Source organism: Scyliorhinus torazame, chromosome 9 (genome assembly GCF_047496885.1).
Source record: "Scyliorhinus torazame isolate Kashiwa2021f chromosome 9, sScyTor2.1, whole genome shotgun sequence".
NCBI classification, from domain to species: domain Eukaryota; kingdom Metazoa; phylum Chordata; class Chondrichthyes; order Carcharhiniformes; family Scyliorhinidae; genus Scyliorhinus; species Scyliorhinus torazame.
In genome coordinates this window covers 178107518-178124035 of record NC_092715.1, presented here as the reverse complement: position 1 = coordinate 178124035, position 16518 = coordinate 178107518, and the positions used below count along the sequence as shown (strand labels likewise).

Sequence of the window (16518 nt, the reverse complement as noted above, 5' to 3'; positions counted from 1 at the left end):
GCCAGGACCCAAACTGGTTGCACCTGCGGGTCGTACATGGGGCGTTGGGGGGGTTGGGGAGCGTTAGAAGCGCGCAGGAATCCTTGTTCGCCGGGGACAGCGGCGACCTCCCGGGACCGGCACACAGCCGCGAAATGGCCCTTTTTCCCGCAGCTCTTACAAATCGCTGCGCGGGCCGGGCAGCGCTGCCGGGGGTGTTTCGCCTGGCCGCAGAAGTAGCAGCGGGCTCCCCCGGGACGACTTGGCATCTGAACCGCGCAAGCCTGTGGGGTGGGGGGGGAGGGGGGGGGGGGTTTGTCGCGACGGGGGTCCACGGAGCCCAAGGGGCTGCCGCGCGGTCGGAGCCGTAGGCGCGGGCGTTTCGCGCGGCCACATCTAGTGAGGCTGCAAGGGCCCGTGCCTCAGAGTCCTAGCGACTCTTTTTCTAAAAGTCTTTGGCGGATTTGGGAAGAGTTCATACCAGCCACAAAAGCATCACGCATCAACATGTCCATGTGTTCCATCGCGTTTACCGGCGGGCAGCTGCAGGCCCGTCCCAAAATTAGTAGCGCGGCGTAGAATTCATCTATCGATTCTCCGGGACTTTGCCGCCTTGTTGCGAGTTGGTAGCGTGCGTAGATCTGGTTCACTGGGCGAATATAGATGCTTTTTAGTGCTGCGAACGCCGTCTGGAAATCCCCTGCGTCTTCGATGAGAGGGAAAATTTCCAGGCTTACCCTTGAGTGCAGGACCTGTAGTTTCTGGTCTTCTGTGACCCGGCCGGGGGCCGTTCTGAGGTAGGCCTCGAAACAAGTCTGCCAGTGTTTGAAAACTGCTGCTGAATTCACTGCGTTGGGGCTGATCCTCAGGCATTCCGGGATGATCCTGAGCTCCATAGTTCTTTTAAGCACGCTTAATAAATTGTAGCGCACAAAGACTCACGAGAGACGAAGTCGATGAGGCTTTATTAAGTGTGACTTGTTCCCCGCAGTTCAGTAGCAGACTGGCCTGCGGGGGAGAACTCCTGGTTCTTATACTCCGCCCGAGGTCAACAGCCAACCAGGACCCGGGATCTGTCAGCCAATGACATCACGGCTTCACAGTCCCACATGACCCCTAATGCATACTCCCACACCTATCACCTCCACCACTGAGGCCTCCTCCTCCTCCTGCATCACCTGGTAAGTTTCCGAGATCTTCCCCACTCCCGCCCATCCCCCCGAAAGCACCCTGTCTTTACTGTGCGTGGCAGCAGCCGCGGGAATTCCACCACCTGCCGCCTGGCGAACGCTCTTACCTGTAAGTACCTGAAGGTGTTCCCCGGGGGGAGCCCATACTTCTCCTCCAACACACCCAGGCTCGCGAACTTCCCGTCCACAAACAGGTCTCCCAATCTTCGTATCCCTGCCCTGTGTCACAATGAAAACCCTCCATCTGTCCCCCCTGGGACGAACCGGTGGTTCCCCCGTATTGGGGTCCACACCGGTCCCAACTTCCCCCCTGTGCCGCCGCCACTGCCCCCAGATTTTGAGGGCAGCCGCTACTACCGGGCTCGCGGTATATCTCCTTGGAGGGAGCGGCAGCGGCGCCATTGCCAGCACCCCCAGACACGTACCCACACAGGACGCCGTCTCCAGCCTCTTCCATGCAGCCCCCTCCCCCTCCATCACCCACTTGCGCACCATTGTCGCATTGGCGGCACAGTAGTACCCACAGAGGTTGGGCAGCGCCAGCCCCCCCCTATCTCTATGCCGCTCCAGGAACATCCTTCTCGTCCTTGGAGTCCCTCGCGCCCACACAAACCCCATCATGCTCCTGTTGACCCGCCTAAAAAAGGCCTTCGGGATAAACACTGGGAGGCACTGGAACAGGAACAAAAACCTTGGGAGCACCGTCATTTTGACTGACTGCACCCTACCCGCCAAGGACAGCAGCAACGCATCCCACCTCTTGAACTCCTCCTCCATTTGCTCCACCAACCTTGTGAAATTAAGCCTATGCAGGGCCCCCCAGCTCCTGGCCACCTGGACCCCCAAATACCTGAAGCTCCTCTCCGCCCTTTTTAGTGGGAGCTCACCAATCCCCCTCTCCTGGTCCCCTGGGTGAACCACAAACAACTCGCTCTTCCCCATGTTGAGCTTGCACACCGAGAAATCCCCGAATTCCCTGAGGATCCTCATTACCTCCGGCATTCCCCCCACCAGGACCGCCACAGATAACAGCAAGTCGTCCGCATAGAGCGACACCCTATGTTCCTCCCCAACTCGCACCAACCCCCTCCAGTTCCTCGACTCTCTCAGTGCCATAGCCAGGGGTTCAATCGCCAGTGCGAAGAACAGGGGGGACAGGGGACACCCCTGCCTCATCCCTCGGTGCAACCGAAAGTACTCAGACCTCCTCATGTTCATGGCCGCACTCGCCATCGGGACCTCATACAATAGCCTGACCCACCTGACAAACCCCTCTCCAAACACAAACCTCTTCAGCACCTCCCACAGGTACCCCACTCTACCCTATCGAAGGCTTTCTCAGCGTCCATTGCCACCACTATCTCCGCCTCCCCCTCCCTCGCCGGCATCATGATAACGTTCAGAAGCCTCCGCACATTCGCGTTCAACTGCCTCCCCTTCACAAACCCCGTCTGGTCTTCGTGGATGACACAATCCTCAATCCTCGTGGCTAAATCTAGCAACAAAATCGGCCTGTAAGACCCAAACTGCAGGGGATCCATGTCCCGCTTCAGGATCAAGGAGATCAGTGCCCGGGACATCGTCGGGGGCGAAGCCCCCCCCCCCCCCTCCCTTGCCTCATTAAAGGTCCTAACTAGCAACGGGCCCAACAGGTCCATATATGTTCATAGTATTCGACCGGGAATCCATCCGGCCCCGGTGCCTTCCCCGCCTGCATGCTCCCTATCCCTTTTGCCAGCTCCTTCATCCCAATTGGGGCCCACAATCCCGCCACCAGTCCCTCCTCCACCTTTGGAAACCTCAATTGGTCCAGAAAGCGGTCCATCCCTCCCTCCTCCAGTGGGGGCTTGGACTGATACAATTCCTCAAAGATGTCCCTGAAGACCCCATTGATGCCAACCCCACTCCGCACCAAACTCCCGCCCCTGTCCTCAACTCTCCCGATCTCCCGAGCTGCGTCCCGCTTCCGAAGCTGATGTGCCAGCATCCGGCTTGCCTTTTCCCCATACTCATAAATCGCCCCCTGGGCCTTCCTCCACTGCACCTCCGCCTTCCTGGTGGTCACCAGGTCGAATTTTGCCTGGAGGCTGCACCTCATCCGCAACAATCCTTCCTCAGGCACCTCCGCATACCTCCTGTCTACCCTCACCATCTCCCACACCAGCCTCTCCCTCTGCTCCCCCCTCTCCTTGTGGGCCCTAATAGAGATGAGCTCTCCCCTAACCACTGCCTTCAGCGCCTCCCATACCATCCCCACTCAGACTTCCCCGTTATTGTTGGCCTCCAGGTACCTCTTTATGCTTCCTCGGACCCGCTCACTCACCTCCTCGTCTGCCAACAGTCCCACCTCCAAACACCACAACGGGCGCTGGTCCCTCTCCTCCCCCAGCTCTAAGTCCACCCAATGCGGGGCGTGATCCGAAATGGCTGTCGCCGAGTACTCAGTATCCTCTACTCAGCGCCCTGCTCAAAATAAAAAAGTCGATCCGGGAATAAGCCTTATGGACATGTGAGAAGAATGAAAATTCCCTAGCCCCCGGCCTTGCAAATCTCCAAGGGTCCACCCCTCCCATCTGGTCCATAAACCCCCTCAGCACCTTAGCCGCCGGCTTCCTACCCGTCCTAGACCTGGAGTGATCCAGTGCCGGATCCAACTCCGTGTTAAAGTCTCCCCCCATTATCAGGCCCCCCACTTCCATATCTGGGATCCAACCCAACATGCGCCACATAAAACCCGCATCGTCCCAGTTCGGGGCATACACATTGACCAGCACCTCTCTCCCTGCAGCTTACCACTAACCATTACGTACCTACCGCCATTGTCTGCCACAATGCTCGACGCCTCAAACGACACCTTCTTTCCCATCAAGATCGCCACCCCTCGATTTTTGGCATCCAGCCCCGAATGAAACACCTGGCCTACCCACCCTTTTCTCAATCACACTTTCAGGTGTTTCTCCTGGAGCATGACCACATTCGCCTTCAGCCCCTTCAGGTGCGCGAACACGCGGGCCCGCTTGACCGGCCCGTTAAGTCCCCTTACATTCCAGGTTAAAAGCCGAATCAGGGGGCGACCACCCCCCCCTCCCCCTCCAACTCGCCATAACCCCTCCCCGGCCAGCCATGTGCCCGCACCCCACGCCCAGCCCGTTCCCCACAGCAGCAGACCCCCGTCTCGACCCCCACCACTCGCTCCAGCTCCCCCTTGACCATAGCAGCAGCAACTCGATTTCCCCCCACTCCCCCCCCCCCCCCCTACCCAGCTAGGACCCATCCTAGCTGCTTTACTCCCCCATTGCACTTCCGCAAGTCATCTGACTCCCGCTGACCCTGGCCACTCCCGCCTCTCCTTCGACTCCTCTCATTGTGTGACACACCCTCCTCTTCCATTCCCCATCCGCAGGCTCTCTACCTCTCCGTTCCACCCAAGCGCGGGAAACAACCCTCGCTTCCCCGCCCCGGCCCCGCCCCCTCCAGTGTTCAGCGCAGGAAAAAGCCCACGATTTCCACCTGCCCGTCCCCGCCACCTCTGCCTCAGCTCCTTTTACAGGCCCAGTCCCCTCACCCCCGACTCGGGCCTCCCCCTCCCCCACGGGGCCCATCTCACCGCCGGCCATCCACCCCTGTTCCATTTGCTTACCTCCCTCCAAGAGCACCCCCGACCAACCCAAGCAAAACAGTGCCCAACCCGTCCTAACCACCCTCACCAAACCAGAAAGAAGAAGAAACAAAAACTAGAGCAAAGGACCCCCCCTCAAAAAGTAACATATCAGCCGCAATCCCCAAATGCCCATCCCGACCCTCAATCTGTGTCCAACTTCTCAGCCTGAACAAAGGCCCACGCCTCCTCCGGAGACTCAAAATAATGGTGCCGGTCCTTGTAGGTGACCCACAGTCGCGCCAGCTGCAACATGCCAAACTTCACCCCCTTCCTGTGCAGCACCGCTTTTGCTCGATTGTACCCAGCCCTCCGCTTCGTCACCTCCGCACTCCAGTCCTGGTATATTCGAACCTCCGCGTTCTCCCACCTGCTGCTGCTCTCCTTCTTGGCCCACCTGAGCACACGCTCCCGATCCGCGAACCGATGAAACCGCACCAGCACCTCCCGCGGAGGCTCGTTAGCCTTGGGCCTCCTCGCCAGCACTCTATGGGCCCCTTCCAGCTCCAGGGGCCCCTGGAAGGACACCACTGCCATCAGCTAGTTCAACATGGTGACCACATAGGCCCCCACGTCCGGCCCCTCCAGCCCCTTCGGGAGGCCCAGAATCCGCAAGTTCTTCCGCCTCGACCGATTCTCCATCGCCTCGAACTGCTCCTGCCATTTCTTGTGGAGTGCCTCGTGCGCCTCCACCTTTACCGGCAGGCCTAAGATCTCTTCCTCTTTTGTCGGGCCTCGCGGATCGCCACCCGGCCGTCTGTGTCTCCAGCAGCTTATCGATAGAAACCTTCATCGGCTCAAGCAGGTCCGCTTTAATCTCCCTGAAGCAGCGCTGGATACCCTCCTGTTGCTCCTGCGCCCACTGCATCCACGCTGCCTGGTCCCCGCCCGCTGCCATTTTGTTCCTCTTCCCTCGCACCTTCTTCGGGTCCACCATCACTCTTTTAGTCGCCCCGCTCCTGGTAAAAGCCATATACTGTCGGGGAACTATTGTACTCTCCTTCCCACAGCGGGAAACGTTGAAAAAATGCTGTTGGGGGCCCTGAAAAGAGCCCAAAAGTTTGTTTTTTGCGGGAGCTGACGAATGTGCGACTTAGCTCCGCATAGCCGCAACCGGAAGTCCACGCCCTCATTCTGGCGCATGTAAAGTGGACAAACTGCCTATGAAGGGACGACAGGTAATGGCGGCTCACCCAATAAATTAAATGAGACCCAGTATTGGACCGGCATCAGGTCGGGGCATGTATTGACAGTTTGTCAAATGTTATGCCTTTGAATGCAGTTCGTAATTGATTTTTACCCCATGGGGAATTTTATGGAGCCTGCAAGAGCAGGAAATGTGGTGGATGGGGTGATTTACTTCGGAACTGAAATTTCACTTTCCTGGTGGGTTCAGGTTTGGAGATTAACTCGTCGGTCTGTTTGTGGTGCATTGGCCCACAAGCTGACCCATGGCAGGTTTCTACTTTGCAAACATCTGCCTTCAAGATTGAGTCAGTGCCACAGGAGAATCTCCTGGTACCCGGCTTATGTTAATTTAAAGGTGGGGTGCAACATTCAGCTTTGTGCAGTTGTGTCTATGGTCTGCGGTTTTCCTTATTGAACTCTGCGGCACAATGGGGGGCAGCAGGAGAATGACAAATGTCATTCTGAGGCTTGGGATCAGCAAGGGTGAGACAGGGGTGGGAGGCGGAGGGTGTTTCGGAGTGGAGTCATAGAGGAGTGAAGTGGGAAGGGCCCAGCTGCCATCCATCCTGGGTGCGATGTGGGTGATGAGGACAGTCAGTCAAAGTAGGAATGTGGGCGCATGTGAGCGCATCTCAGGGTGTTAGCTGGCAGAGTTCTTAGAGGGCTTTGACAACATTGCAGTTATCCCCACTAAGAATAATATTGGACAATGCCCTTTACAATGCATAGAAGGGGACACCAACTGAGCCTGCAGGTTCAGCCACATCCCACAGAGTGGCGCGTACAATTCTGAACATCAGCATATAAACATCCAATAAAGATTGCAATACTGCATCATTTCTTCCACAATAAAGGAAATGTTCCTAACTCCACTGTGACCATAAGTGTGAGCCAGCCACGAGGTGTGCCAGAATATTTAGCTCTCTGATGAAGCTGATCTCAACAAATAACAATGATGAACACACAAATAAAGTGAAACCAATGTTGAGTGAAATTTACATTTGTAAAACACCTGTGCCACCCTTCTCCTCTCAATAAGTCTTCTGTTTATGGCAATGGATTTGGGCAGGAAAGTTGTGGCCATGAGCCTCCCTGTTTGTCCAGCAGCCTTTTGTGTGATCCACCTGTACCTGCTGTACCTGCGGTTTCACCACTGAAAAGCTTTGCACATCACGTAATTGCACATGCCTTTTGTGCATGGTGCCAGCACTTTAAATGTTAATTGGAATTGCACAGGAACTGGAATAAAGTATGAGAGTGGAAGTGGCACCCACTTCCGGTGTCACCACAGGGACTGGTGTACCTCGGTTAGAATGTGCCCCCCTGCCATGTTTCTGGCCAGTAAAATTATCACCTTTTTTTTCACATGGAAGAAAATTTAAAGAGCTTTGTCATTTATGTCAATGTAATATTAATAATTGAATGTTATTTGTTGGATTGCCAATTGAAGTTTGACCTGCCTCTTGAGAAAGGTGGGTAAAAATTGGTTATGGTTATGGTGGTCCACATTGACCGGTTGCAGGCCTGAGGGAAGGTTGAAGTCAGCCCAAGCCCTTCAAAGGTTATTTGGGGAACCCTGCATTTGTGCATCCCGTGACAAAGCAGGACACTGGGAGGGATAACGTCCCTGTTCTTCTTCAAAATAGTATCATGGGATATTTTACATCCACCTAGCAGGCAGATGGGGTTTCAGTTTAATATCTCACTGAAAGATGGCACCTCCGACAGTACAGCACTTAAGGGTATGAGTGAATTAGATGGATTTGTACCAGAATCCAACAGTTTCACGGTCACCATTATGGATACTAGCTTGTTTATTTCAGATGTTGACAGCTTCAAATTCCTATGTGTGCACATTGCCAACAATATGTCCTGGTCCACCCACGTCGACGCTGCGACCAAGAAAGCACAACAGCGCCTATACTTCCTCAGGAAACTAAGGAAATTTGGCATGTCCACCTTGACTCTTATCAATGTTTACAGATGCACCATAGAAAACATCTTATCTGGCTGCATCATGGCCTGGTATGGCAACTGCTGGGCCCAAGACGATGAGAAACTACAGAGAATCATGAACACCGCCCAGTCCAATACCGCCTCCCATCCATTGACTCTGCCTACACCTCCGACTGTTTTGAGGAAGTGGGCAGCATAATCAAAGACCCTCCCACTCGGCTTATTCACTCTTCCAACTTCTTCCATCGGGCAGGAGATACAAAAGTCTGAGAACACGCACGAACAGATTCAAAAACAGCTTCTTCCCCGCTGGTTCCGGACTCCTGAATGACCCTCTTATGGACTGATCTGATCTCTTCACACATCTTCACTACTGAGTAGTAGTGCATTCCGTATTCTTTGCCCGATGCCAGTGTCTATGTATTTACATTATGTATTTATGTTTGCCCTATGTATTTTCTTTTCATGTATGGAATGATCTGTCTGGACTGTAGCAGAACAATACTTTTCACTATCTCGGTACACATGACAATAAACAAATCCAATCCGATTTATTTAATTAATTGTTGAGTGTTCGTAATGGAGATTGCCATTGTTGATGGGATAGTAAAGCCGACCAAGTCATTTGAGGCCATTATCTTCAACCCACACTCGCATGCTAATACTAGGCAAAGACGGTCTCTCTAAAGTGATTTGATCATGCTTGGCAATTTTGACATGCTGTAAATTAATTTGCAGGATAAACACAATGGACTGGATCACAATGCACCAGCTGAGCACGGACCCGACCCGCCATCTGCGACCCTACAGCCCAACCCCTGGCCATCCCCCACCAGTCCCCCCAACCTTCGCGAAAGCCCCCCCCCCCCCCTCCCCCTCCTCGGCCAGTGGCACAGATCGCGGCCAAGTGTAGCGGTGCTGGACACAGTCCTCAACCCGCCACATCGGGTTCCTACAAGTCTGAGACCACACATTTCCCATGTCGTTGGGAATTTGGCCCATCGAGGGCGGAGCATCATGGGAGGGCCGGATGATGACGTGCTAACGCTGTTGCAACGGCGGCGGCGCGCAGCGCGATGATGCCATTTCCAAGGGGGCAGGGCATGGCTGATGGCGTCAAACCGGTGCCGGCCCCGATTTGGGCGTTGAAGTCGATTCTCTGCCCGATCACCGATTACAATATCAAGCGTCAGGCAACAAAGAATCCAGCCCAATATTTTTGTTTCTATCCTTTCCGACATAATTCTGCTAATTTTTCTTTTTGTTTTGTTTTGGGGTGCTGGGGAGGGAGGGGCTACATTGTGCACAGCAAGTTCACATGAGGAACTCATGGCCATGTTCCAAAATAGAAGACCAAAACGAACGTAGATTGGCATAAGGTGGTGCCTCACCCAGGAGGAAGTCCTGCCTTGAAGAGATGCCGTCCACCAAATTGGCTGGCAGATTCTCCAGTTCCTCCCGGCAGGGAGGATAGGGATCATCTCGGGGGTCATGAGGGGATTAATTGGGGTCTCGGGGATATGCTCAGGGCAGTGCTGAGGGTAGGAGGGAAAGTTCTGAAAGTCATCCGGGCTTAAGGGGAGGGCTCCCCCAGTCAGAAGGGGCCTTCTAATGGCCACTATTTATATACCTGAGAATAAACTTTGTTTTTTCCAATCTCCCCCATCATCAGTGTCAAAATTTAGGGTGGGCAGGAGGTCACTTATGGGCCTTAATTGGGGTTAGGGCGGCCTTCTCATCCAAGACCACCTCAGTGTAAAATTGCAACCAGGACAGGTGGGCAGGAAGCTGGGAAGAATCCTGTCCATGCAATGTCACACTCCCCTCCCCCTCTCCCCTGCCTCAAAATCCGCTGGGAGGCAGCATAAAATTCTGGTCATGGTGTTGTGAATATCGCTATAAGTTGGAATGATACAGCACAAATATTTGGTGTGGAGATCAAAACTGCTTAAAATTAATTGCAGTTGATTTTTTAGTCTGATTAAACAGGCTACATTGGCTGATTTACAACTCCACCTCTCCCAATTCAACACGGTTTTGATAAGTGTTGGCTACAGGAGACACCACCCAGTGGTTAACTTTGGTATAGAACAAAGAACATAGAACAATACAGCACAGTACAGGCCCTTCGGCCCACGATGTTGCACCGAAACAAAAGCCACCTAACCTACATTATACCATTATCATCCATATGTTTATCCAATAAACTTTTAAATACCCTTAATGTTGGCGAGTTCACTACTGTAGCAGGTAGGGCATTCCACGGCCTCACTACTCTTTGCGTAAAGAACCTACCTCTGACCTCTGTCCTATATCTATTACCCCTCAGTTTAAAGCTATGTTCCCTCGTGCCAGCCATTTCCATCCGCTATTAAGTCTCCTCTTAACCTTCTTCTCTCCAACGAAAACAACCTCAAGTCCATCAGCCTTTCCTCATAAGATTTTCCCTCCATACCAGGCAACATCCTGGTAAATCTCCTCTGCACCCGCTCCAAAGCCTCCACGTCCTTCCTATAATGCGGTGACCAGAAATGTACGCAATACTCCAAATGCGGCCGTACCAGAGTTCTGTACAGCTGCAACATGACCTCCTGACTCCAGAACTCAATCCCTCTACCAATAAAGGCCAACACTCCATAGGCCTTCTTCACACCCCTATCAACCTGGGTGGCAACTTTCAGGGATCTATGTACATGGACACCTAGATCCCTCTGCTCATCCACACTTTCAAGAACTTTACCATTAGCCAAATATTCCACATTCCTGTGATTCCTTCCAAAGTGAATCACCTCACACTTCTCTACATTAAACTCCATTTGCCACCTCTCAGCCCAGCTCTGCAGCTTATCTATATCCCTCTGTAACCTGCTACATCCTTCCACACTATCGACAACACCACCGACTTTAGTATCTTCTGCAATTTTACTCACCCACCCTTCTGCGCCTTCCTCTAGGTCATTGATAAAAATGACAAACAGCAACGGCCCCAGAACAGATCCTTGTGGTACTCCACTTGTGACTGAACTCCATTCTGAACATTTCCCATCAACCACCACCCTCTGTCTTCTTTCAGCTAGCCAATTTCTGATCCACATCTCTAAATCACCCTCAATCCCCAGCCTCCGTATTTTCTGCAATAGCCTACCGTGGGGAACCTTATCAAACGCTTTGCTGAAATCCATATACACCACATCAACTGCTCTACCCTCGTCTACCTGTTCAGTCACCTTCTCAAAGAACTCGATAAGGTTTGTGAGGCATGACCTACCCTTCACAAAGCCATGCTGACTATCCCTAATATTTTTATGTTCCTCTGGTGACTGCAATGTCATATCCGTACCTTTCCCCAAATAATGCAATTTGGTTCTTTCTATCCATACTGTATGTGCTGTGCAAGGTGCAAACTTATGTGCAGAATACATTGCCTTGGTGACCTTCACCAAAATCAACATTGGACTCACAAATTGAGTTAATTCTAGAATGGCCTTTGGACATGCAGATTAATTACTTCTCCGTGGCGCTATAGATACAACAGTAGACCATCCAACCCATTGAGGGAAAGGGAGTTCAAAATGCAGCCAACTACCATTCATATGCTGCTGTTTCTAAGATTTGAATTTCATCATTTGCTGGATGGACCACTCGATGAAATGTTTGACAGTGGAAGACCAGAAAATGTAATGAGGGGGTATCAGTAGTAAAGTTCGAAACAGCATGCTTCCTGTGAGTCGATGAGGAAGTCATGCGCTTATAACTGGTGAAAGACAACAAGGTGCTGGGAAGGTAGAAGTGAGTATATTATAAAAATGGTGAAAAATAAGTTGAAGAAACATCTTGATTTTTCCAATAAAACTATCACATTAGAAGACAGCATTTCTTTATTTTTGAACTGTTAAGCAAATGTCAGTTTATTTCTATGACGCTACAGAGCTTCACATATTAAATCCTTTAACTCTGTGTTAATTATAGTAGCCAAAAATAGTCACCTTGAAATCTTTGAATTGATGGCCTTATCAGTGACTATTACAAATCATGTATAATTATATATGCTCTATGTGTTTCATAGGTTATCATGTAACCATGTCATATTATTGACTGAAATAGCTTTGTGCCTTGGTTATTTAAATATATTTGGATAGGTTTTATATAGTTGCTGCTGATAATGCTATATTGATCTTGCTGTACGTTCCGGGAATTGAAGGAGACATTTTGAAAGATTGCCGTGTGGGCTACTTGATGTTTGTAATCAGCCTGGGAAATAAAGTGGAGAATACCAGTATATCCATCAAAGTGAGGAATTAACAAGCTGGAGAATGCAACATTTTTCCGCTAGTCAATCTTTGACAAAATCAAGGCAATGCAGGTCAGGTATGACATGGGTCAATTAAAAGGGAGAATTCTCTTTCATTGTCCTGACCCATCTAAGCTGCAGCAGAACACCTCCTGCTGTTCCAGTGTGGCATTTCAATTTCGGGTCAATTTTATATCACAGACTTGTGTGCTTTGAGAAGCAAATTTAGACCGTACAAACTTATTTAACCTATGCTCCATAACAGCTGCCATAGAGAAGAAGGAGACTTTTATCCCGTTTGTCTGGATTAGCTTCAAGCTTAAGTCTTGACATTCAAATGACAGGAATTTGACACGCATTGCCACCCAATCATACATTGACGTTTGTCTAAAATGTGCATTAGTAATAATAATAATCTTAGTGTCACAAGAAGGCTTACATTAACACTGCAATTAAGTTACTGTGCGAATTCAGCAGATTCACAGATACGCAAAAGGTAGATTTTGAACTTTCTTTTCCTTTTTATATTTTCTAGATGGGATTTATTCAGATTAATGAAGAATTTATATTTATTGAACCTCTGAATCACACCTTGGCTGTAACAGGATACGCTCACCGTGTATACAGGAGGAAACGGTCAATGGATGAAAAATCAGCAGAGAAACAGGCGTCACAACCATTGTGTGGTGTTTATACAGGTATATATTTTTTGAAATGTTTCCCAAGGTTTATGTCAACGGATTCACAATAGAAATGCATATTTGAGGGTCAGTACAGCTTGACTTTAGCACATATCACATTGTGCTTCGTGGCCCTGAAATTACACGTCGCAATGTTGGCGGATGACGGCCACGGAATGTCATTCAAACATAAAATGTCATTCAGACATGTTAAGAGTTCATTTGCTAAGATTACCAATAGTAGTTTCCATTTACAACTGTTAATTTTGTTTTTGTTATAGCTCAGGGGTGACATTACTATTTTGGTTTCAGTATTTGCTTAGACTCCAAAACCGCAGTCAGAAAGGTATAAAGTGTCACGTGTTTCTTGGATTAAATTTAATCAGTGCCACCAACAATTTTATAATGCCTGGTATAGTAAAGTATCGTTGGCTCATCTTTTCCATCAGTACTTCTTTTGTGAAGGTATATATTGAAGTATTAGTGATATATCATGAAGAAACATTGATTTTTTAAAAAAGTATTTTTATTTACGGTGGCACAGTGGTTAGCACTGCTACCTCACAGCGCCAGGGACCTGGGTTCAATTCCGACCTTGGGTGACTGTCCATGTGGAGTTTGCACGCTCCCCCCGCGTCTGCGTGGGTTTCCTCCGGATGCTCCGGTTTCCTCCCACAGTCCAAAGATGTGCAGGTTAGGTGGATTGCCCATGCTAAATTGCCCACTAGTGTACAAAAGATTAGGTGAGGTTACTGGGATGGGGCTGGGGGGGTAGGCCGAGGTGAAGAGAGGGCCAGTGCAGACTCGATGGGCCTAATGACCTCCTTCTGCACTGTAAGGACTCGATGATTTTCTGAATAAAAAAACGGAATCCCCCCATGTGACACGACACCAATCGAAACCCCCTTCTCCCTTATTTCCCCCTCCCATCCCTCCCTTACCTAACAACTAATGGTGACCAGCTGTTTAAATTACTGAATAATCGGCTACCATCTCCGGTAGAACCCCTCAATTGGCCTTCTCACCGTGTACTTAACTCTCTTGAGATATTATGAGATATAAGGACGCCATAAGTTCCCCCAGCCATGTCGAGGCACTGGATGGAGAAGCTGACCTCCACCTGAGCAGCACCTGCCTTCGAGCAATCAGCGAGGCGAAGGCCAGGACATCCGCCCCCACCTCTGCCTGCAACTCCGGCAGGTCCGACACCCCAAATATGGCCTCTTAAGGGACAGGGCTTCAGTTCAATTTGTAGAATCGCTGGCATGGTGCTAAAAAAGGAGATCCAGAACCCCACAAGCTTAGGACTCGACCGGAACATGTGCACATGATTAGCCGGGCCCCTTCTACACCTCTCGCACTCATCCCCCACACCGAAAAAATAAACATTTTGGATTTGGTCAAGCTGTAGCAACCCTAACCTCACACATGATGACGTTGCATTCACCCTACACAGAGCCTCATACTAAACCTCATCCTCCATCTCCAACTCCTCCTACAACTTGGTGTTCACCCGCTCCACAGACATTACCTCTTCCACCATAATTCTACCATAAGTCCCCAACGTGCTCCCCTCCTCCAGCCCTGCCAGCAACAAAACCCTCTCCCACACGAGGATAGAGGCACCACAGGGAATGTCGGGAAGATCCTTTTTGCAAAGTTGCGAACCTGTAGGTATCTGAAAACATCCACCTGTGAAAGCCCCAAAACAAGTCCTTCACCCCTTCCACCTCTTCTCCTCCCATCCCCTAAACCTAGCCTCACCGGCTCAAACAAATGGTTCTCACCAATCGGCGCCAACTTCGATACTATCCCCAATTTAAAGTGTTGCCGAAACTGTCTCCATATCTTCAGTGTGGAGACCACCACCGAGTTTACTGAATACTTCCCCAGAGAGAACGGCAGCGAGGACATCACTAACGTGCTTTAGGGAAGGAAATCTGCTGTCCTTTACTGGTCTGGCCTATATGTGACTGCAGACCCACAGCAATATGGTTCACTCTTAACTTCCCCCTCAAGGGCAATTAGGGATGGGCAATAAATGCTCATCCTGCCATCAATGCCCACGTCCCAAGAACAAATTTAAAAAATACCCTTAATCCCGACTCCCAACACGACCTGATTCCTTCCCCATACAGCCTCAGGATTCCCACATCACCCCAAGACCTTCTCCGCATTTGCTGCCCAATAATAATATATCGGGCTCGACAACACCAAGCCCCCGGAACTTCTAATCCCTCTGGAGGACTGTCTTCTAAATCCTACCCCCTTTACCCGCCCAAATTAAAGACTAAATCAATTTCTCCACTGGCCGAAAACGGGCGGCCGCTCGGCTCATCGCGGGGCGGAGAATCGCCGGGGGGCCTCTGCCAACGGACCCCGACTGGCGTGACGTGATTCCCGCCCCCGCCGAAAAACCGTCGGCAGAGAATCCAGCAGCCGGCGTCGGGGCGGGACTCACAACTTAACTCTGGTGGGGCAAGCTTTGAATGAGCCTGCCCACCAGTAATAAGATAGAGGTTCCCCCTCACAGACACAGACAAGGAACCCCTATACCCCCCATGCACAACAATACCCCCCCTCTCCTCCCCCTCACTCCTTGTCAGGGAATCCCTCTCTCCCCCGGCTGTGCTCCCTGACAGTGCCAGGGTACAGCCCGGGCATGAAGCTCTTTTCCTCCCCCCTCCCCTTGGGGGTTAGAACATAGAACATAGAACATTACAGCACAGTACAGGCCCTTCGGCCCTCAATGTTGCGCCGACCTGTGAAACCAATCTAAAGCCCATCTACACTATTCCCCTATCGTCCATATGCCTATCCAATGACCATTTGAATGCCCTTAGTGTTGGCGAGTCCACTACTGTTGCAGGCAGGGCATTCCACGCCCTTACGACTCTCTGAGTAAAGAACCTACCTCTGACATCTGTCATATCTATCTCCCCTCAACTTAAAGCTATGTCCCCTCGTGCTAGACATCACCATCCGAGGAAGAAGGCTCTCACTGCCCACCCTATCCAATCCTCTGATCATCTTGTATGCCTCAATTAACTCACCTCTTAACCTTCTTCTCTCTAACGAAAACAGCCTCAAGTCCCTCAGCCTTTCCTACTAAGATCTTCCCTCCATACCAGGCAACATTCTGGTAAATCTCCTCTGCACCCGCTCCAATGCTTCCACATCCTTCCTATAATGCGGCGACCAGAATTGCACGCAATACTCCAAATGCGGCCGCACCAGAGTTTTGTACAGCTGCAACATGATATCATGGCTCCGAAACTCAATCCCTCTACCAATAAAAGCTAATACACCGTAGCTTGCCCCGCCAGAGTTAAGTTGTGAGCCCCGCCCCGACGCTGGCTGCCGGATTCTCCAGTGACGTTTTTTCGGCAGGGGCGGAATACTATGTACTATGTATTTATGTACACCCTCGTGGGGTTCTCTTCGCAAGGTTCCCATTGGTCAAAATCTGTTGTGAACCATGCCAACGTGATGTCACGTTGGACAGAAGAATCCTAAAGTGGGGGGATAATAGAGCGGGGAAGCCGTTAATTATATTAAGATGTGTATGGTAATGGG

At 50.9% G+C, this 16518-nt stretch overlaps 1 protein-coding gene across 1 annotated transcript in view; it reads left to right on the top strand.

Moving 5' to 3' along the window:
- Positions 1 to 16518, top strand: part of LOC140429605 (A disintegrin and metalloproteinase with thrombospondin motifs 19-like) — a 789098-nt gene that overhangs the window by 14740 nt on the left and 757840 nt on the right. Inside the window, exon 3 of the mRNA XM_072516849.1 lies at positions 12798 to 12960. Coding sequence (XP_072372950.1) covers positions 12798 to 12960 — 163 coding nt within the window. The remainder of the gene's footprint in view (positions 1 to 12797; positions 12961 to 16518) is intronic.